Here is a 22,343-nt window from a genome sequence, read left to right on the forward strand (position 1 = left end):
TGATATCTGGAGGCCTTTTAGTTTGATGACAGATTAATTTTGCTTAGTAGTAACTGGCCTTTCCCACTTTCCTGCGTAAGTTCAATCAGGCATTGCGTGGAGATAATTGTGACTTAATTGCTTGAAACACGATGGCCAAGATTAAATCTTTATAATTTTTTATTTATTAAAATCCAGTTGTTGGAAAATAATAGATGTAACTCTCAAAGTCAATACACAAGGATTACAATAAGTATTGAGTTATTTCATTGAAATTAAATCAATAAGACAATAAAGGTCACTAATCTTATGATTATTCTACATTATGTCTGTCTACTGTCTGTGTTTTGTCCTTAATGAAAAAAAAATTCTTTAAACGCAAAATGTATGAATGATTTCAAAATTCTTGAGCTGCCACTTTCTTCCGGTGATAAGTAAATAACATTTGATAAAGATAGTAATTTTTCGGATTCTCTCATATTCATCAGGAAATCCAGTTCCCAACTGACTCATCAGCATAACACGTCTTGCCTTGGTGCATACAACAAACATACATTTAGCATATTGTACATTACGTGATTACAACACCATGCATATTTTCAAGAAGTAAAACTTTGATGAAATGATGAGTCACGTTTTCTTGAAAATCTGACTGGATGGAGCTAACTCGAATATTTGACTTCTTTGAATTGCATCATTAGGAACAAATAAATAAAGACCGACGGTCTTATGAAGGTAGCAGGAAGGCGCTGGATGCAGGCCGCTACCAACCGGGCGATGTAGAAATCTTGAAAGGCCTACGCTCTACGTACAGCAGTGGACGCCCTGTAGCTGAAATTATGATGATGATGATGATGAACAAATAAGTCACACAGAACTACACATGAAGACAACCATGAAAAGAATTTACATGTTTTCCGAAGAACGTAAGTGTAAGGGATAAGGATGGTATTTCTTTGGCTTAACGTGTTCTCCATCTAATGCGCAGATTCTCATTATACGTCTTTAGCCCTTTTGATCAAACATAATATGTATATGTAGAACTAGTTGTGTCATAGTTTAAGTACCTACCTATCATACATAATAAACCCATACATGTATGACATAATGTTCAAGTTCTTAAGAGCCCAAATAAAGTATTATGCAAGTTTAGTTTTCAACATAAACTGCATAGTAACAAAACAGTTACTACAGTTTCTTATGGATCTTTAGAAAAAGATGCTTCAGTTTTTGTCCTTTAGTATTCAAACGAGGCTAGTACAGTTACAAGTATTGTGAGAACTGTTGCAAGCATTTGCCCACATAAACCACATCCATCCAATGGTGTAATTTACAATTGTCCACGCTAGTTTGTGCCATATACCCACATATCGCTTCCTGATCAATGTAGCGAACTGGTTGAGCTTCAAGTCAACGCAATATTGACCTAATGACATCTGGTTAGCAAACGAGGAAGCATTCGAGATGTCAATTTAGTGGTTGTTACGATTCTAATGGAATTCTGAGACGAAGATGATTGCACTAAATAAGTTGATTGTGATGCAACCGAAATCATGGACCTTATTGATGTCAAAATAGAACTTTAGGTTTGTATGAAATTCTAAGTACAGACGACATTACATCAAGGTAAACTTTTTTTATTCATAACGAGGACTCTTTTGGCCAGCATCTCACCTGATGGAAAGTGATGATCAGGCTGAAGGTGGAAGCGAGCTTCACCCAGAATCCTCAACCACAGAGAAACTGGCTATCTTACTTCCAACTGCGAAATATAACAATGCTGTTAACATTGTTGTTATGGCCACCGACAAAGAAGATGGTTATGTCGTTATTTCTTTGTGCTAATTTGCAAAAAAAAAAAGTTTAACTAAGTATATACGGACCTAGCCACAGAACATAGAAAGTGAACCTAGCTCAATATAAAGTGCAAATTACAACCTTTGTCAATGAGAATGTAATTGCAACAGAAAAATACTACAATCCGAATCTGCAAGGAAAAATATATGAGGAAAATAAAATTGTAGTAACCGTAGATTACGAAATGGTAAACAGCTGTTTCGAGCCGTTGAACCCATTAAACGTATGGATCAAAACAAAACAGTTAAATATAACAAGAGTAACAAAACGCATGAGTACGGTGAAGGCAAGGCAAACGAGTTATCAGCTCATCGGATAATCCCCAGATAAAAGTTTATTATAGCCTGACCAGGAACATAAAAACCCTGGCATAGAGGCGCTTCAATTGCATTTGATAGTGCAACACTGAGTACAGTCGTACCTGTGTTAAATTAATAGGCTAACTTTATGTATCAGGATTCAGGATTACGGGCTAATTTGATATTTTCATAAATTAACGAAAAAATATTATTATAGGTAACCTGATTTAAATAAATTAAATGAAACCATCAATCGAGCTAGTAGATTTATTTTATTATTCATCAATAATCAAATTCAGAACTTGAATATTCAACTGCAATGTCTGCTCATGAACGCTTCAAACTCGGTACTTCTTTCCCAATCCCATAAAATTCAACACTTAGAAAGTGACAAATTTTTTAAAAATAGGTAGTTGAAACAAACCACAGCTAATTTTCATAGTGGACTGTACTATACGATAAACATGTCAGTCAATTTGACAACCTTTGTCGGAAACATTATTCAATGAAAATATTGTCCGAACCCTTAGTATTTCTCTTCGACAAATACTTTAACACATTGTGAACCACTTTTCTTTCACGACTATAAAAATATTTTAGCAATTTAATTCATAAAACCAATTGCGCACATTTAAAATAAAGTTTGTTTACACTTTGACAGCAATAGACTGACATGCAAGGTGACATGTCAATGAAGTTTTCAGTTACTGTTGCCATTAAAAGAAATTAGTACCATTAGTTTTCCGCAACATGGCGAGGGTTTTTATGTTCCTGGTCAGGCTATAACCATTAAACCTCTTGGGATTTGGAGTGACTCACATACGGTATGAATCTTATTGTTTCTTTTTTAATCCATAACAAGGAAGTTGATCCTGCATCTCACCTTATGGAAAGTGATCTGCGCGAAAATGGGTCTCTTCATGAGTTTTCTTTGAATCTGGAGCATGCCCTCTGCCCTTTTTTAGACTTCTAGAACCAGCCTCATTCTTCAACAAGATAGGTTGCAGAATTTTGGAACCTTATGGGATTCCAAAATAGGGTAAGCCCTCACTAACGTCGGTTTCTCTCGCTCTGTATGGTGTGGTGGTGACCACCATGTCATTATCTTTTCTGGTTTTAAGTTTCAGAATTATTTGTTCATCAAAAATTAAGTTAAACAAAGATGAAAAACATTTACCTGGTCCTAATATCACGTATGAATCATACAATTTAACTCAAAATGCAGTCGATTCACGTTACTATTTACCAAAGCAGTGTAACACTAACATTTCAAGCAAAGATTACACGAAATTTTCGTTCCGGGCAGAGTTGCAAGGAAAATCAATTATAATCGCTACGTGAGTCACTACACGTGCTGTTAAACATTAAATATTTACGATTAATTATTAAAACGAAAAAAGATTTAAAATGTTTTCTGGTTGGAGACAAGAAGATTCCTGTAGACCAGGGGTGGCCAACAGGTCGATCGCGAATATTAGTCCAGTCGATCGTGGCAAGGCCAAAAATACTACATGATTGTGTACTAAAGTATGTAAGTGTTAGATCACCCAGGGTTTCGTTAGTAAACAGTAGATCTTATGTCTAATCAAGTTGGCCACCCCTGCTGTAGACAATGTGACATTCGATTTCGATTCGAGGTCATGATTGCTTTGCACCTACCATGTTTAACCGAAAATGATAATTTTAGTAGAAAGATTCTCTTACAAGCATTTACTTCCGTTTCTTTACATTTTGTACAGAATAGGAGATGACCTTAACGCCATTTTATGTTAGAAGACTCAAGTCTCACTCAATGCAAAAGATGTTTAGGAAAATAAACATCAATTAGTTTTAATGGGTGTTAATGAATGAAATACATTTTCAATTATAAGTTTTAATGATTCGTAGAAGGTAACCAACTCTACTCAATGCTAAGTCAATGTTATATCAATATTAGATGAAAATAAAAATTAAAAATCTTTGACAAACGCCGATGCAAGTGTAACGTGACGTAACTCTACGTGACTTTTCCTGAAAATGGCGGCCTTGAAGCTGACGATTCAAATCTTTATTTAATACTAATCTTAATTGTGTAAAATCTGCAAAGTGGGATGACTAGGAATATAGAATTTGAATTTGTGTGGAAACGTAACATCGAAATAACGTCGCGCTTCAGTCACGTCGATTGAATGAAAAAGTATCGTTGGCTAAAAGATACAGCTACACTAACACCAGAAAGCTAACAAAAGTTGACCTTTAATAAACAAACAATTCAAGATTATGCAAATGTTCAGATGTTTGAGGAGAATTAAGTGCTGATATAATCCTTTTGAATTCTTATGTTTGAAGAACAGATACATTAGCTGTGAGCATTCGCGATAGCTGTTTGTTTAGGTCTTTTAAGTGTTTTTAAGTAACTAATAATCACCTAAAGTTTCTTTAACCTCTAAATAAGTAAATCTTAATTTGGAGTACAGTTTGGAGCCCATATAAATCTCACAGCATGGACAAAAAGCCTTGACAATGGCGCATTCGCAAAAAGACGCGCAAAAACCTGATGTTTGATTTTACAATGAAATTACAATTATACTTCAGTCTACCTGAATACCAATTTTCAAGTATTCTAAAGCCTTTATTGTTATCGAATGACACAGCAGAAGGTGCAGATGCATCTATTGTACAGCTAGTTTGCCCAAAAGAAACAGAAAAAAAAAAATTAAAAATCATAACTATTACCCCCACTCGTTCCCACCGCTGCAACTCCTGTGTAGCCAGGATCTACAGCTTGACCGCCAATAAAACCCAACCAGTGAAGGTCAAGTTTGTCCCGGGGGAAAAAAGTTAACTTAAGCAGAAACATGAAGTTAATTTTGCGAACAAAATAGCGACTAGAGCAACACGTAACTGCAACGCAAACAATCGTGAAGATCGTATTTATCCTCGCTCTATGGTCGGTCACGAACTTCATCGTCACAGACGGTTATTACTAGAATTGGATTATTATGTTTGCACACCGTTTTCTATGTAGTTGAGTTATTGTGAACTAGTAATTGAATTTGTTGAAAAATTCCACAGCTCTAAAGTGAGACGTTAATGTTTCTATCTTTTGGAAAACGGTACCCTTATCAATGCTTCGTTCTGTAAGGTTAGTTACCTACTGTAAGTGTAACAATTAGGTCAATTTTATCTATGTTACACTTTATAGTACGGACAACATGGCAAACTAAACACTGCGACATGTTATGTACCTAGTTGTGAAAAGGGACTAAATTATGCATCAAAAATGTAGTCTGATATGCTGTTTTCGATTAACTGTATTAAATAAAACAAAAATAAAGTTTGCGCAACAATTTCATCCACATTCTCATGAGCATCATCAAGGATTTCGCTCTGATAAAGTAAAGGTCAACAGTAACTTATTTAAAGAATTTTCCCACGATTTAGTGCTTAAGGAAAACCGCAAAATTGTCCGTTACCTTTTTACAGGTTCAAATTCCTGGTAAAATTACGAAGGCGTGTGTTCTTCTTTATTATGTCAGTTAGTAATAACTGCCACATCTTTAGATCTGAATATTAGGAGTTAGACAATCTAGCTAGACTCAAAAAGTGGAAAATTTTCGAGGCTAGCAAAGCAGATATAAGAAAAATCATCGATAATTATAATTCTACTGAAGAAGTTCAGTTAAACTGTTAAACCTAAACACGTAGGTAAGGTTAAGAAACAAAAGACAAATCAGCATTCTCTCAATGCACACACGTCATCAAAATTAGCTCATAATGGAGAAGACACACCAGTCTTAATAATACAATAACTCAGCAATGTGATTGTCAATAGGTATCTGTTTTATTTCGATAAAAACAATAAAGGAGGAAACTTTGTAAGTAAAGTAAACGAGTAAAGACGCGGTCGGGAAGCTATGTCTGGATAATTTGCAAGAATTTGAAAAAACAAACAACCAAAATTGTCCACGCGAGCGAAGCCACTGTTGGAAAGCTAGTATGCTACAAAACCGTTAAACAAAATTAAAATCAGTTCAGTAATTTTCAAAGAAATTGACGTAAAATTATAAACGATTTGGATTTTAACTTGCCAACGTAATCCTTATTAAATGTAATTGATGATTCTGTAATATGATAGGTTAGGTACTAATTAGCTATGACTTGTTAGTTGCCTACTATACGAAGCAATTAATCCTATGTTTTGTTTTTATAATCACTTGATTAAAACACCACCTTTCATGAAAGTGAAAGAGGTAACTGTAAAACTCGAACATGCGAATAATCTAATTAGAATTAAATTCATTAAGGCCCAGTTTTTTTATTCATAGTTAAAATAACTATTTGTAAAATTTTGCTACTAATGGTTAATTATTAACAAAATGTTAACGAATGGTTAAAACATTTACTAAAAGTCAAGCTAACCATTATTCGAAAAACATTTTTTTCTGATGTTTAACCACTTGTCATTTGACATCTGTCAAACTTAACTAGTGTGTGGGATATGAAGTTCGTCCACAATAAGGAAGCTAGATGTTAGTGCTTCCTTCCGAGCGGGTGTTGTGCTCGGGGACCAAGGTCCAATTTACACCATCTTGGTTTGTCTATATATACTTTGGCAGGATCTAAAACTCCGTCACCGCGATGCAGGTTTGTATGAGCGGCGGAGTGTGCCATAGTGAAGTAGTGATAGCGCCATCTGTTGGTCACTAGTTTGTAGTGGCGTCGCCACACCACTCCCCCCGGAAGAACCGGAGGTGGATGACGTCAGGATGAGCTCAGCAGTCTGTGCGTGATGAGCTTACAAGTGCCAGTGTGCTCAAGTCTGCGGTGAGTCGAGACGAGCACGTTGCGGTGCTCTATCCACGGTGAGTCGGGATAGTGAGCGGAGGCGTCTTCGATGGTCGGGCGTGGAGCTGGGCCAGAGCTGTACCCGTGACCAGTGAAGTGACGGTTGCTTGCTGCCGAGGAACCAGGAAGGTCGGTTGCGATCTGCGATGGTCCCTGAAGGCTGGATGCTGGCTTGTTGAAGACTGGAGCTGATGACGGAGTGGCGGAGATGGTGAGGATGGAAGGTCACGTTCCAATCACGTCGGGGTCACCAATGTGGGATATGAAGTTCGTCCACAATAAGGAAGCTAGATGTTAGTGCTTCCTTCCGAGCGGGTGTTGTGCTCGGGGACCAAGGTCCAATTTACACCATCTTGGTTTGTCTATATATACTTTGGCAGGATCTAAAACTCCGTCACCGCGATGCAGGTTTGTATGAAGCGGCGGAGTGTGCCATAGTGAAGTAGTGATAGCGCCATCTGTTGGTCACTAGTTTGTAGTGGCGTCGCCACAAGTGGTTATTTTAACTACGAATCAAAAAACTGGGCCTTAGGTAGGATATAAGTAATAATGCTGATCAGGAAGATTATTAACTATTATTTTTGCTAAAGGGCCATTTAGAATCTGTTAAGAATTTTCCGGATTGCATACCACAAATTTTTCGGAAAATTCTAAAAACGAAATTGTCAATGATGACACTGTGGTAACTGGCAACTTATATGGTTGTGATAGTTACTAATTTACAACAAAAAATAATTATAGTGTGATGTGCTGTAGAAGAAATCCATTAGCCACTTGTCCGCTTTCGCCAAAATGAAATGATAAATCCAAGAGACCCAATTTGCTATGACTGGTACCACCAGGTACCTGATAATTGCTTTTGACACAGTGCAAGTCTTACATGACTAATGAGTGAAGTTTAGAATGGAGTTTAATCTATGAAACACGTTTTTGTGAAGACACAAATGTATAAGAGCACCAGACATAAACTGTTGACTTTGAAACCGTATTGTCTTGAAATAAGATGATGTCTGTAAAACCGTTACGCTTGACGTGCCTAGAGTCCACTGATAAAAGATACTTGATTAAAAGTCAACAACCGAGTCCGAAAATTACCCATAAAGAGAGAGAAAGAGAGAGTTTTATAAACAAATCGAACTGCCTAAGGCCGGAATCGAACCCACGATTTAGTTTGAGAAGCGACTCTATTCTCTAAGAAATTTTAATAAAGAGAGAGAGAGTTGTTTTGAACATTTTAAAGAAGTTCTTTGAATTGACAAATTGACCTTTAAGAAGGTTTTGTCCTACTTAGATCCGTGGTGTGGGAGGAAGACAACTAACCATTCATTCAGGCATTTCATAATACGGACATAAAGTTTAAGTAATGTCTAAGCTAGCCAGACATCAATTCGAAACGGATGAGGTTGTATTGTCTACGCTTTTGTCGAAATGCAAAATTGAGGCTTTTGTAACTGTGTCACTTCTGGAACATGATTCGTTCCAGAAGAATATGCCAATGCTTCAGTCTGTGTCATCAATACATCACTTGGTTCTGTTCCACTTGTGTTACAATACAAGTACCTACAGTGATTAGAAAAACTTCAGTGCTTTATTAATTTTTCTAAGCGTGTGAACATAATGATACTAATTCCATTTTATTAATGTTTAATCTTTCTTTAGCACCACCATAATGTTCTATGAGTATAACTAGCTATAAAAAGACAATTACAGCTGTTTCTTTTATGGTTTATGTGACAGGTCTAATTATTGTATTGTTATAACTTCACTAGCCTCAGTTTATGATATCTAACAATGTTGAATCATTCAAATAAAGTTCAAACATTAGTTTTAGAAGTCGCATTGTTGTAATTTTTCCTGTGACCTGTGGGCTGAGTGCGAGTTTAAATCAAACGTCCTCAACTAGTGAGCGCGTTAAAAAAATGTATGAAAATTTTAGTTCTTGACGTTTCCGCTAGGGGCGCTGTACAATCCGTCGTACATTTAATGTCGTTTAATGTGAACTCACACAAGGCCCTCTGTCCTCTTGCTTTGTGCTGTCCTCATCCAGGCGCTTCCGACCTTCACCAGATCGTCATAAACACTAGACCGGTCAAGTAGACTTATTTTTTTTAAATGAACTTATCTCGCTGAAGCACTTAGAGCGCTACCACAACGCGCTACGCAAGATTTTGCAAACTTCAGGTAGTAGATATACGAGTATAACTGTGCGTATACTGCGTAATGAAATGCACGGTGTAGAAATATGGGTATTACTAGCTTTTGTCCGCGACTTCACCTGCGTGAAATTTAGTTTGTCACAGATCATCATAAATTACAGCCTATATGTTATACTGGATTATAAACTATAATACTGTAAAGTTTCATCAAAATCCGATCAGTAGTTTTTGCGTTAAATGAGTAACAAACATTTAGACATCCATACAAACTTTCGCATTTATAATATTAGTAAGATAGTAAGATTCAATGAAAATTTCTTACCTTAACATCAATAAGCCTGACAGCGAAGGCAGCAGCGTCAGGCGCCGTCAGCTTCAGCTGGCAGGGGGTGTTCCCCGCGGCAGAGGGGGGGCGGACCAACGCCAGCGCGAGCGCTGCGCCCGCGCCGACCCCGCTCCCCACCTCCACCTCTTTGGTGCGCCCGCATAGCAGGCTCGAGCAGAGCCCTGGAACAAGGAAACGAATGATCATCATCACCAGAAGTTATGGCAGTCCACTGCCTAAGAGTAGGCGCACACCGTTGATATTTCGTCGGCCGATAGTTTAGTCGGGCAGTTGATCAGTATGGGCATGCCGATTCGATTTGGCCGATTCTTCATACAAATTAAAATCGGGCACAACTATCGGCCAACTAAAAATCAACGGTGTGCGCCTACTCTAATACTAGCTAGCAGGAGCTAGCGGATGACAGGTGAAATACCTTTGTTTGTCACCCGTCATACGCTTTGCAATGGAGACAAGTCGAACCTTAATAAATTACGAACTCTTCCTATGTTCTTCTTCTAATTTTGTTGCGGGTCCAATGACAGTTAACTTCCCCCGGGACAAACTTGACCTTAACTGGTTGGGTTTTTATTAGCGGTCAAGCTGTAGATCCTGGCTACACAGGAGTTGCAGTGGTAGGAACGAGAGGTGGGAATAGTCCCGTAACACTAGCTAGCAGTGAACGTAGTCTCTACGTCGTAGAGCATAGACTCAAACAATAATTAATATGTGCCATTTTGCCCTGAATTCGGGTCGCATTCGCTTCTGTTAACGACTTTTAAACCTTACGCTAGTCGTCACTCCATCTACCTACCCAGATAGAGAGCGACCCTAAGACATTTCAAACAGCGTGAGGACTTCACATCTAATTTGTGCTCGAACTAAAAAAGGCTTGTACTATCGGTACCAGACAACGGATTGTAGGTTACACATAATACGCGTAGTCACAGAAAACAAACAGATCGAACCCGCAACCTCTTCAGTAGACCCAAAAATCAAAGTTGACCGCATTGCGAGTTGCTAAACAAGTGTAACTAAAATAAAACAATTACTTCTAAAGATCGTCATAGTAATTGATATCGTCATAGGTAAGTAAACACCGTACAATACTAGCAGACGTAACGTAAAAGTAAATATTGACATGGATTCAACTCCAAAGTATACTCAAGAACAGTTTTCGTTGAAACTAAAGCTAGCATTTAGGTATTTACACATTGTTTGTGAAGCATTCCGTAGGAACCTAACATAGATAGTTAATGACATAATAAACACACTATTAAAAACTTGTTAAAATTATTATAGAGATATGACCATCATCAACAAATTCGAGAGCAACATTGATAAATATAGACAGCTGTCGTAAATAAAAATATTAATACCTACCTAAGAAATAACTTCTAAAGCATTTTACGCTACTTGGAAACGTAATGAAAGACGAATCACACGAAACAAAGCAAACGTCAGTACGGACGACGGTAGATCAAGGTAACTCTGTGGCATCATAAAACACTGTAGCATCTTTGTACCTACTTGTAATAGATGCTATTTTCCAACAAATTCTAGTCCGATGTGCTGTTTTTAATTGATTTTCCAATAATCAATTTAAGCTTCAAATTAATGAACTTTCAAATGGATGAGTCGAATTACAAAGCAACAAAGTACAAATCGGTCGATTACATAAGCGCTCGTAGATTCTGATTCCGGAATCGGCAAATATGGAAAGTTAGTAGACTCTAACAAATAACACTTAGAGTGGACTTGACAAATGACGACGAGGAATTTACATCATCAATATTTATAAATATCTTATTTTTCTTGTCCTTCAAGCTTTCGAGTGTATTGAAATTTTAAACTACTAGAAACTTTGGGCTTAAAGACACCTTACTTACTGGTAAAAGATTTCCCAGGTCCGAAATATTTCAGGAATGGTGGGAATATCGGGAATAAGACGTTGTCAGAAAGAAGGGCCTTAGGTAACGTAAGATGTTTCCGGGAAGTTTCTCCAAATTGGAACAGTTCAAGATTTCTAAGAACTAAAAGGTTCTGTAGACCCAAAATCAATGACACTTGGTCGTTTCGTCTATCAGAATCACATCCAAGAATAGATTTTAATATACCTCAGAATATTAATTTTTCTGCGCCTTTTGAGAGTCAAAAAAGATATTGATCCACGAACATCGATGATTACGGACTTTTATATTCTTATCTTTTTAAGTATGTATTAATTTGTAGGTTTTAATATTTATTTATTAGAGAATAAATTTTATAATATTACATTAACTTAAAATGACTAAAAACTAAAATTTAAAAATTACTAATGATAAAAACTATTTACAAAATAAATTTGTAGGTTAAAATATTATAATACACATTTAAAAAGAATTAATCTTTTATACACGTGGCCAGTCTTATCGCCTAAAATATTTGGTTTTAATATCGCTAATAATTATTTTTATGGCAGAAGGCTGTGTCGATGTGACTTGATTTAAAATACTACTTTTTTACCTTATCCTCCAATATTTGCGAAGTATTTGTTTAATTTAAAATTCCATTGTTGTGGTAGATCTTGTTTGCTATTCAAAAATGGTGCGTCTGAATGAATTTAAATGAATGAAACACATAATGTCAGTCAGTATGTTCAGCTGTTTTTGAAATCATTTGCTTGCACTGGTCGACAAGTGTTGAAATATTACTAGCTTAGTACAGTGAGAAACAGAAGTGGATCAACAAAAATTTTCAGTTGACTTTCAATCCTAGATTGTCTAACCGGAGCTGTGAATCTTTTACTTGTTTAAACTCCAACTCCTCCAAGGATGCTAGTTGCTTCTAAGTTTCATGCTTTTGATCTATGTTGACTGTACCAATGTTTGGAGCTTCCATTTCACAATTTACGATAATAAAATCATATCCCAATTCCCATCCCATTACGTCCCCCTTTTTTTACTTGTAGTTTATTAGGTATAAATTCTCTAATTCTTCTTCTATCTTGTGATTTTTTGACGCACTAGCTACTCTCGAGACTCTCGACTTTAATAAACGCTTCTAAAATCTGAACCAGGCCTAGGTTTGTGTTTGCGAGTGTACTTAAAACGTCAAAAACAATATTATCATCTACTTTACCTGAAACTTAAACGATGTCCATTGTTCCAAATGTTTGAATGATCCCAAAAATTACATGTCTTTGACAATTTGTCATTGATTTAAACGATTCTCCTGTCTTCCGTTATTATCAAAGAATATTATTATTACTAACATTATCTAAATTGCTTTAGACATTACCACTAATTACGTAATTTAACCTGTTTTGAAAGTATTTAGTTGACGTTTTAGTTTGGTACAGGGTATTTTGGTTTATTTTGTTATTAAATATTATTATGTTCTATCTCTTTTATGTTCTGTGAGTTTACGATAAGTGTGCTCGCTAGCGAGTACGTCAAAAATCTCTATGAAAATTTTGTTTCTTGAAAGTAGCCGCTAGGGGCGCTGAACAATATGTCATACAAGTAATGTCATTTTTTTACGCAGTCGCTAGCGAGCACACCTAACGTAAACTCATGGTAAGCACACTGATTATGTTACGTGCATAGACAGACATCGAATAACAAACTATTATTATGATGATAATTTAAAATTCAACATAAAAAATAACCTTGAGACTCTACTTAAAATCAAACATTGGATTTTTGACAGGGGTGTCCCCCGAGTATTTCTAGTAGTTCACTTCTGAATCGACTATTATGTACCTTAATATTTTTGCAATACTTATTTAAACAGCTGTCTTGGTTAAAGCATCATCTAGATTCTAGATCATTCCTTGTCATCATTTATAACTTAGGAGGTACTTATAGTAGAACCTCATGCGCAGTTCTATTTTTAGTCCACCTTGCGTAAGGCCTCTATAAAGCACATAACGATTAAGATGTATCATCGCTCGATAATCGAATCGATTAGGTAATAAACAACGCAGATTCGATTTATTACAACAACAAGATTGTTGTTAATGTCGTACCTACCTACGACGAGCAATTAACTTTAAAAGAAAAAAAAAATGTGCCAGTTCTCGAACAAAAACTTTGAATAGAGACTAATTTTTCTAGCAGTAAAGGGGAGGGTTTGCAAAGAGTATATTATATTCAGAAGCAAAGTTGTTTCTATCCGAGGTTTGACTAGGGCATTGTTTAGCCCGCTGAACGAATTAGGAGAAATTTTCGACCCAAGAGAATTAATCTTTCTCTCTTATGTGGCTTAGTTCTTTCGCATTTAGGAATATAATATGGATGTAGGTAATTGATGCATTGACGTGTGTAAATAACGATAGTGATCAGTCACAGTAATTGAATTAATATAGGATGATAGGGGGTTTGGAATGTCCAAGGTAACCTATTAGATAATCAAGACAATTAATTGATGGCGTGTTTATTTACAAATAATTGCGACTATTATTTTATAGTGACTATGACGTGACTAGGTAGGTAATTAGGTACCTTTATCTCGGTTGGAATAATTGAAAAAGACAGGATTAGCCTGATTGTAATTCATAGTCGCATAATATGGAGTCTGCTCGTTTGCCTCCTGTCACATAAAAAACAAATTAAAGTGTCCGAAATGTCTCATAACGCAGTAAGTACCTACGCTTTGATTTGATTTGATACTGCATTAGTTGTTACAAAAGGCGACAAGTTTGCGTAGGTAGGATATTTTAAGTTTTCCTAGTGACCTTTAAGGTCTTTGTCCTCATTTAATTTTCATACAAAAACAACTTATCGCTAAAATCGCAACACATTACTCATTGTTTTGTTACTCAACCACGCCTTTTACGAGGTCTACGAGGTATGCATCAGCAATTGATCCGTTTTCAATTCTTCGTTGCAGACTTGAATCTCAACTGCGACTGTACTATAGTAATTTATTGCATTCCGCTTAGGGTTGCCAGGTCCAAAAACACAAAAGCCGGACTCTGTGCTTCATTTGGCCGGACATTTTACCCTAAAAGCCGTGCAATTAGTGTCATAGCTCACGAGTGAGTACTATTATCATCATTATAATCGGTACCCCAACATCTTGATGCATGCGCTTGATATGCAGCAGCCACATAAAAAGCCTAACAATAGCCGGACAGGCCGGACGAGACAATATTTGGCCGGACAAGACCCCAAAAAGCCAAACATGTCCGGCTAAAGCCGGACCTCTGGCAACCCTAATTCCGCTATCATCAATAACATGAGGACAATACCATACTAATGTTAGAGTGAGATTAGTATGAAGACAGCACATCGAGCTAACACTGGTATCTTATCCCGTTGTAATAGGTGCGATTTTGCAATAAAATGCATAGACACTACCCAAATGCTCGCTGGTCAATCCATGTTAGAGATTCATGTAAGTAGTACCATATACGCATAATACAGGTTTTAAGCGCCAAGCCAAAAACTTGTGCGAAGCTGTGAGAATAAATAACTAATAGGTAATAATATAATATCACTAATCCACTTAACTTGTTTGGTATTTAATAAATATCACGTTATGAATAGTGTTTCTTTGGCTCATTAATTTTTGACAATTTGCCCCAGACGACCTTCGAAAATAGCCAAATGCACGATGCAGATGATGACCTCGAGGTCAGGCCATACAACAAAAAAGTGGATAATTTATTCCTTTGTTCTAAAACAACTAACGCAGAACATCCTATAGAACACGATAGGTAGATTAGTTTTACCCCAATTTTAATAACTAAATAATTAAAAATCGTTACAGGAAAACTTAACCCATTTTCCCCCTTCACAACCAAAATATGCATAGAAAAATATGTACCTATAGATGAAAACATGTATCGGGGCTTTACCATGTTTTTGTAGGTAGTTGCCAGCTGTCAAAATAACTGAAATTCCCTGAATTGATAGAAATTTACTGTGTAACAAATTTTCGCTCTTCCCGGGTATTTTCCTTTAAAATCCGTTTCCCAACCTTTACACCTCGTCATTGGCAAATGCACAAGCCGTGCGTGCCAGAAAAAAAAATATTGTGCGGGTGAGGTCGTGCCTACTTTGGTTTTACTTCGTACATGGCTGAAAATGATGATGATGAAAAAAAATTAAGTGAAAGATTACAGATAAGTTCACCACTTCAGAAAGGACAAGTAGGTAGTCATAGAAATGGTACTATCACAAAATAGATTGTGGTACTATGTTCAGAATAAATTAAAAAAAGTTATTGAACATCTACGGTGTCAATAGCCCAACTCGAGATCTGAGGAACACTGATTTGAACCATGTCGCCGCTGGACTATTATTGTGGCGAACCCACTCGTAGCCCAAGCATTTAGGGTAAACGGGACTATTAGTAACAAGTTACTAATAATATTCTTAAAAGAAGGTAACTATACCAATGTCCTTTGTCATTGTAATTTATCTTTTCACTTTTAAACATGCTGCAATATCACGAACAAAGATAAATTTAATGGCTGACCAGACCAGTCCACATTAATACTCTTAATTTACATGACCGCAGACCACACCCATTAAAATATTATCAACGTACTGACATTTAATTAAGATGATTATTAATAACTACGTAGTGAAAAGACAAAAGACAAACGGGTGATTATTATTGTTTACAATGGGAAATAATAATGATTATTAAAAATGTTTATCGTAGGCGATTGAGGGATAAAATAATAAATAGGTACAGGCAAGTTATTCTTCCACTCCACTGAATAAAACATAGTAGCAGACCAAAATCCAAGAAGGCAAAGTAAATAATTTGACGACATGCTTTCGAAGTAGGTTAATTGAGTTTAAATGTGATCATACAACAATATTATTCAGCAAGTATTCCCAATTCCCAAGTATTTGTGTTCAGCTATCTTGTAACTTCCATAGAATGCCTGAACTAATAAGTTTCCTTGAGTTAAACCATAGTTGATTCTACTATAGTTAAGCCATCCAATAACTTCATAGAATGCCGGTTAGCAAGACTGTACTCCGGTAGAAACAATTTCTTGAATCAAAACTAAGGCTGAGTTGCACCACCTAACTTTAACCGTAACTATAACGATAACCGGTGTATTTTTTATGGAGTTTAACAGATTTTTGACGTTTGTCAAAGTTAATGTAGCCTAAGCAACGTAACGACAGACAGCGTAAAATAGTTCGTGACACCCAAAGTAGGAAAAAAGTTAATAACACGACTTTGTTACAATGAGGGCTATCGTTTTAGCGCTCACCAGTTGGCGCCACTGTAGAGTAAGGTCCTGTCACTTGCTAGTAGCGAAGACAGTGGCGCCGGCTGGTGAGCGCTAAAGTGGTAGGAGGACTATCGCATTTGCACTCTTCAAGATGGCGCCACTGTAGAGTAAGGTCCTGTCAATCGCCAGGGGTGCCAACTGTTAAAAGTATAAAAACCATAGCCCTCATTGGAATAAGGTTGTGTTTTCAACTTTTTGGCCACATTGGGTGTCACGAAATATTTGACGCTGACTGTACAAAGAAGAAATTCACACAATACATGCATGAATCATAAAAAATAGATTTATTACAAGATATTATTAAACTCTCACAATAATATTATCCTCATAGTAACAATCTAGACAAGCGAGTGTAGACAAGGAACTTAGTAACACGTAGGGTTGACTTATTTTGTTTAAGTTTTACGCATATCTTTCTCTGACATGCATAAAAAGAAATAAAATAATTCCTTATCTTTATTATTCCTGACTGAAAGATCACAATAATAAATGTTAATTTCAGTCAATATTTTATTATTTAGGTATTTATTATACCACATGAATACTGCCCGATGACTTTCTTGTTTCAAATTAATGTTTATCACTGAAGTATCAAGAAATTAAAGCATTATAATTAGCATGTAAAAAAAACTAAAAACATAACCCTCTCTCTGCCGCAGTCACTTAGGTTACTTAGGTTAATTTAAGTTTGGTAACTTGCAACATTTTAAATAATTTCCATACGTAAAGAAGCGTTGCGTAAAACTTCACAACTTTTATACCCGAGGGAAGTTGTTTGTTTGGTCACGTGCCGTTGAATAATTTTGCAGGTTTGGAAGACGGTTGAATGGATAGACACGTTTCTACAGAATTAGTCGTTTAAAACGCAACTCAAATGAGCCTAACTAGAAATACAGATAAAACTTTCGTAATACATCAGCAAATTCGGACATGTATTCTCTCAAAATATTTGCGTTTTAATCTCAGGAAAGGAATGCGCTGGACGCAGGTAACAACCGGGTAACATGGAAAACATTGGGGGAGGCCTATGATGATGATGATGATGATGATGATGGATGACTCTCTGACAAAATAAGCTTTTTATTTTACATGTACCCAAGTCACTCTTACTTTACCACTGTGTAATAAAAAATATCAAGGGATGGTATTACACAGGACATAAAATATTTGCTATCAGGCTAAATCTATTTTGTGATTTATCCAATTCTTGGACAGAACTAGCAAAGTTGTTTTTTTGTAAAGCAAAAAGCCTTACAAATGTCGAAACGGTAAAAAATAACATTGACACTGCGTAAGGTGATAGGCAGGCACTAAAGTAAATACAACGTCATACAGACCTACATGTTACACATGAAATTAATATAAAAAACTTATTTAATTCTAGAAATCTTAGTAAGACTCAAAATACAACAGTATCATCTTCGTCTTTGGTTTTTGTATCATAATTAAGTATTGTCCTTTCGAAGTCAACTTAGTCATAGGTATTGTCCTTGTTTTTTTATACAGCAAGTTTGTGACATCCAGAAAGGCCAAAAAGTTGACAGTACAAAGACGTGTTGCGAACTTTTTGGCTACTTTGGGTGTCACGATTATTTAATGCTGACTGTAACTACATATTGAGTATTCAAAATATTCGAGTAATATACAGTTGAAGAACAACGTAATAAGTTTTATCATTGCCAGAGCCATAAAGTAATACAAATTACGAAAGCCTCACAACGTCATTAACAAACATGGGATTTATAATGTTAACTTATGGCTGTGACAAGTGCAATATAGTGTTTGTTTCAATAACGTGAAAGTCGATGCGATAAACTTGGGTAAACAAGCAAATATATATTGATAGTAGTGATCCTACTTATGATATTTGATAGTAAATGACATTTTGAGGGTTTTATTTTGGTCTTCCTGGGACTTTTATTTTATTTTATTGCTGAATTAGTTAATTAATCGCTTGAGAAAATGCAAAGCATGCAAATGCTAAGAAGCTCTTGAAGTTGAACCAGTTGAACTAAACCCCTGACCTTTCGCAAACGGACGACTTTGACCACTGATCAACGGCGATTTAGCTAAATATTTTTTTACGATTTACGTGCGCCTGAGTCGTTTCATCAATGAAAGGTAGGTTCATTTTTGTCAGCAGACCGCAGAATCCAATGAACATACAATTACGTATGTAAATTGTAAAGAAGAACGGTCACGCCCCATACAAAAAAAACCCAGACCCGACAGAAACGAGACATACCTCAATATTTTTGTCATGTCTTAATTAGTGAAATTATATAATATTTTTTATATTCGAAATCTATGTATAACACCAAAATATTACCCTTTGTTTTTGTTCAGGCGTTATACAAAAACTAATTCAAAATGCCTATTTATCACCAAAATTGGTAAATGTATGGACCTAAATGTCTATTACAGCTGCTATGGAATGTATCTAGGTAACCTGGAGATACAGCCGGATTATACAGGGTGGAAACGAGAACTTCTCGTTCGTCGAACTAAATCCAAAAATTCAATGCTTCCATAATCTGTAACCTATTATTGGTACCATTTGAAAGAGCTCGTGAAGCACTTTCAGAATCAGTAACTAGTTTTGCTGAGATCACATCGTTTCCACCCTGTATAATCCGGCTGTATCTCCAGGTCACCTAGATACATTCCATAGCAGCTGTAATAGACATTTAGGTACATACATTTGCCAATTTTGGTGATAAATAGGCATTTTGAATTAGTTTTTGTATAACGCCTGAACAAAAACAAAGGGTAATATTTTGGTGTTACACTACATAGATTTCGAATAAAAAAAATATATATATATATATATATAACTAGCTTTCCGCCCGCGGCTTCGCCCGCGTGGAATTTTGTCTGTCACAGAAAAACTTTATCGCGCGCGTCCCTGTTTCAAAATCGGGATAAAAACTATCCTATGTTCTTTCCCGGGACTCAAACTATCTCTATGCCAAATTTCATCAAAATCGGTTGCGAGGTTTAAGCGGGAAAGCGTAACAGACAGACAGACAGACAGACAGACAGAGTTACTTTCGCATTTATAATATTAGTTGGGATTTAACTAATTAAGACATGACAAAAAAACTGAGGTATGTCTCGTTTCTGTCGGGCCTGGGTCACAGATGACCGTTCTTCTTTGTAAAGTATCGAATATCGATGTAGAACTGCAAAAGCATCAACACAAACCTTAGTGGTTTCCCGAATGCTGTCAAAACAAATTAATGGTCTGTAATTAAAAAAAAAAGTTATCTAATAAGAAACCTAATCTTCAAGAATGTTAGTTGACCCAAGCCGCGTATCCCTGAACAATCTCTGCCACGGTAACCCAAAACCCCTAGTTCTCAACATCCGCGTCAGCCAAGTGGAACATCCAACGGTTGTCCCAGTCCCAGCTAACTGTCCCGAGCATTGAGAACTGACGCATGGGAACATTGCGTCCCACATACCCAGTTGAAGGTAACACCTAGGAAGCTTTTTGCTGAGGTGTGCTAGTATCTAGCCGATGTATTGAATTGAATGTGTTTATGGAATCTACTATTGAATATTTCCATAAAATATCCAAATCTAAAAAAACCTTTTACTTAAATAAGACTAAAATTAAACAAGTATAAGTATAAGCGGAGTTTTGGGCTGAAAGTGTGTAGGTTTGTTGTCGACACGATAAGAAGAAGAACAAGTTTAACATGAAAACTATGAAGAATCAATAATGAAAACGCATTACCTATAGGTTTCGTACAGAAATTTTGCTGAGATATCCCACTGAAAACCCAAAATAAACCAGCTAGAAACAACGGAAACGTCTCGAACAATACGAATTGACCTCCCCACATTGTAAACCCTCCCAACAAATCTGTCTTGTATAAATTGACCCCAAATTGAAGAGTCAATTGAGGCGAAATCGAAGACGTGTTAAAACAGGTCAAATGGAATAGAGGTCAGTTGCAATTCATCAAGTGCTGTATGGAAAACAAGGGGCCGGACAATAGGCACAGGGCATAACAATCTTAGATGATTTGCACTCGTCTGCATTGATTCAAATTGGAGCGAGTGCAGATCTCCTATAGGGAGATGCAAGATTCAAAAGCAATTGAGCTAATTTTAAGAATTAATGTCCACCGGTCCGAATGAAAGGATAACTTCCAATAGTAATCATATTCCTCATTGCTGAGCATCGTGTCTTGGATGAAAGTCCTTCGTAAATCTCACATTCTGTCTCCATTACTAGGTGGTACTCCATTTCCAAGGTAGTGTAAGTTAGTGTAGTAGAGATCCCAGTGTACTGCTACCTGATCACACAAATACAACGGAGGAAAATTCAAATAAGCATTTAGTTTCTTACTATTTTCTAAGGAAAACTCTAAAAATAAATCCTAACAAAACCAGAATACAAAAACCATGAATGACAAATTACTCGTCGAAGTTCATGTGGCTTCCAGCAAGCGATTATTTCCTCCATGACTCAGTCACCTCGATAATTAGCTAAAGACACGGCACTAATCAAAACAAATTGCTGGAACATTAGCGTGGCGTCGTTAGTGACATGCATTTACGTCGACGAGCTTGAGTTTTGAGCTAGTACCTACAGATGCATCTTCATTTCTTGACTATTAATTATCTACTATTTTTGTGAAAAAGCAAGCCTATAGAATAAACAATTAAAGTCTTATTTCCAGTAGATCATGAGAGAATTGTACAATTTGGGATTTTCAGAAACTGCACAATAGTTTCTGAAAGTCAAATTTTACTTTTGATAATCCATCAAATCCAAATTGCGATTAGTAGAACAGAATAGTGAGCGCTGGTGTTGATGTGATGTTTGTAAACACCACATCTACTAACGCCAAACCCAAACGTTAATGGATTTGATCGAACCAAATGAAGTACCCATATCACAATCTAATCTAAGTCATCATTGGTCACTGATTGGACAAACAATGTAACAGGCGCCGTATCTATTAAACTCCAAGACAGTGTGTGTACCCGCAAGTATTTGGCAGTCCCCAGTGGGGTGTTGCGTATGTGGGCGTGACATTTCCCAAAGGCAAGTTCAAGGCAATTGCGACGTCGAAATTATAATTAGAGAACTAATCATGTCCGACCAAAGAATATACATAAAAAATATACTACTTTATTGTAGTACTAGCGGCCGCCTGCGACTTCGTACGCGTCGATCCCGTTTTACCCCTTTCATCTTACGCGGTTTAGATTTTTTCATACAAATGTTTTTTTCCGCTAACTCCCGTTCCCGAGGGAATGTTGCAATATCCTGTTGTAACTAAGCTTTAAGTTTACTAAGGTAACTGCATGCCAAATTTCAAGCGTCTAACTTAAGCGGTTTAGATTTTTCATACAAAAGGATTTTCCCGCTAATTCCCGTTTCCGTGGGAATTCCTAAGTAAACTATAACCTGCCCAGGAGTATGAAGAATAATTGTACCAAGTTTCGTTAAAATCCGTCGAGTAGTTTTTGTTTCTATAAGGAACATACAGACAGACAGACAGACAAAAATTTTACTGATTGCATTTTTGGCATCAGTATCGATCACTAATCACCCCCTGATAGTTATTTTGAAAATATATTTCATGTACAGAATTGACCACTCTACAGATTTATTATAAGTAGTTATAGTATAGATTACA

General features: G+C 36.4%; 1 protein-coding gene across 2 annotated transcripts in view; it reads right to left on the reverse strand.

Annotated features, from left to right (window-relative positions):
- LOC114360531 (uncharacterized) overlaps window positions 1-22,343 on the reverse strand; it is a 78,509-nt gene that overhangs the window by 43,087 nt on the left and 13,079 nt on the right. For both annotated transcript variants that reach the window (XM_028315260.1, XM_028315259.1), the window contains exon 2: window positions 9,441-9,625. In XM_028315260.1, the coding sequence (XP_028171061.1) occupies window positions 9,441-9,625 (185 nt within the window). The remainder of the gene's footprint in view (window positions 1-9,440; window positions 9,626-22,343) is intronic.

The sequence above is a fragment of the Ostrinia furnacalis genome, unplaced genomic scaffold (genome assembly GCF_004193835.3).
Source record: "Ostrinia furnacalis isolate ACB-3 unplaced genomic scaffold, ASM419383v2 OfSCF5080, whole genome shotgun sequence".
In the NCBI taxonomy this organism is placed as follows: domain Eukaryota; kingdom Metazoa; phylum Arthropoda; class Insecta; order Lepidoptera; family Crambidae; genus Ostrinia; species Ostrinia furnacalis.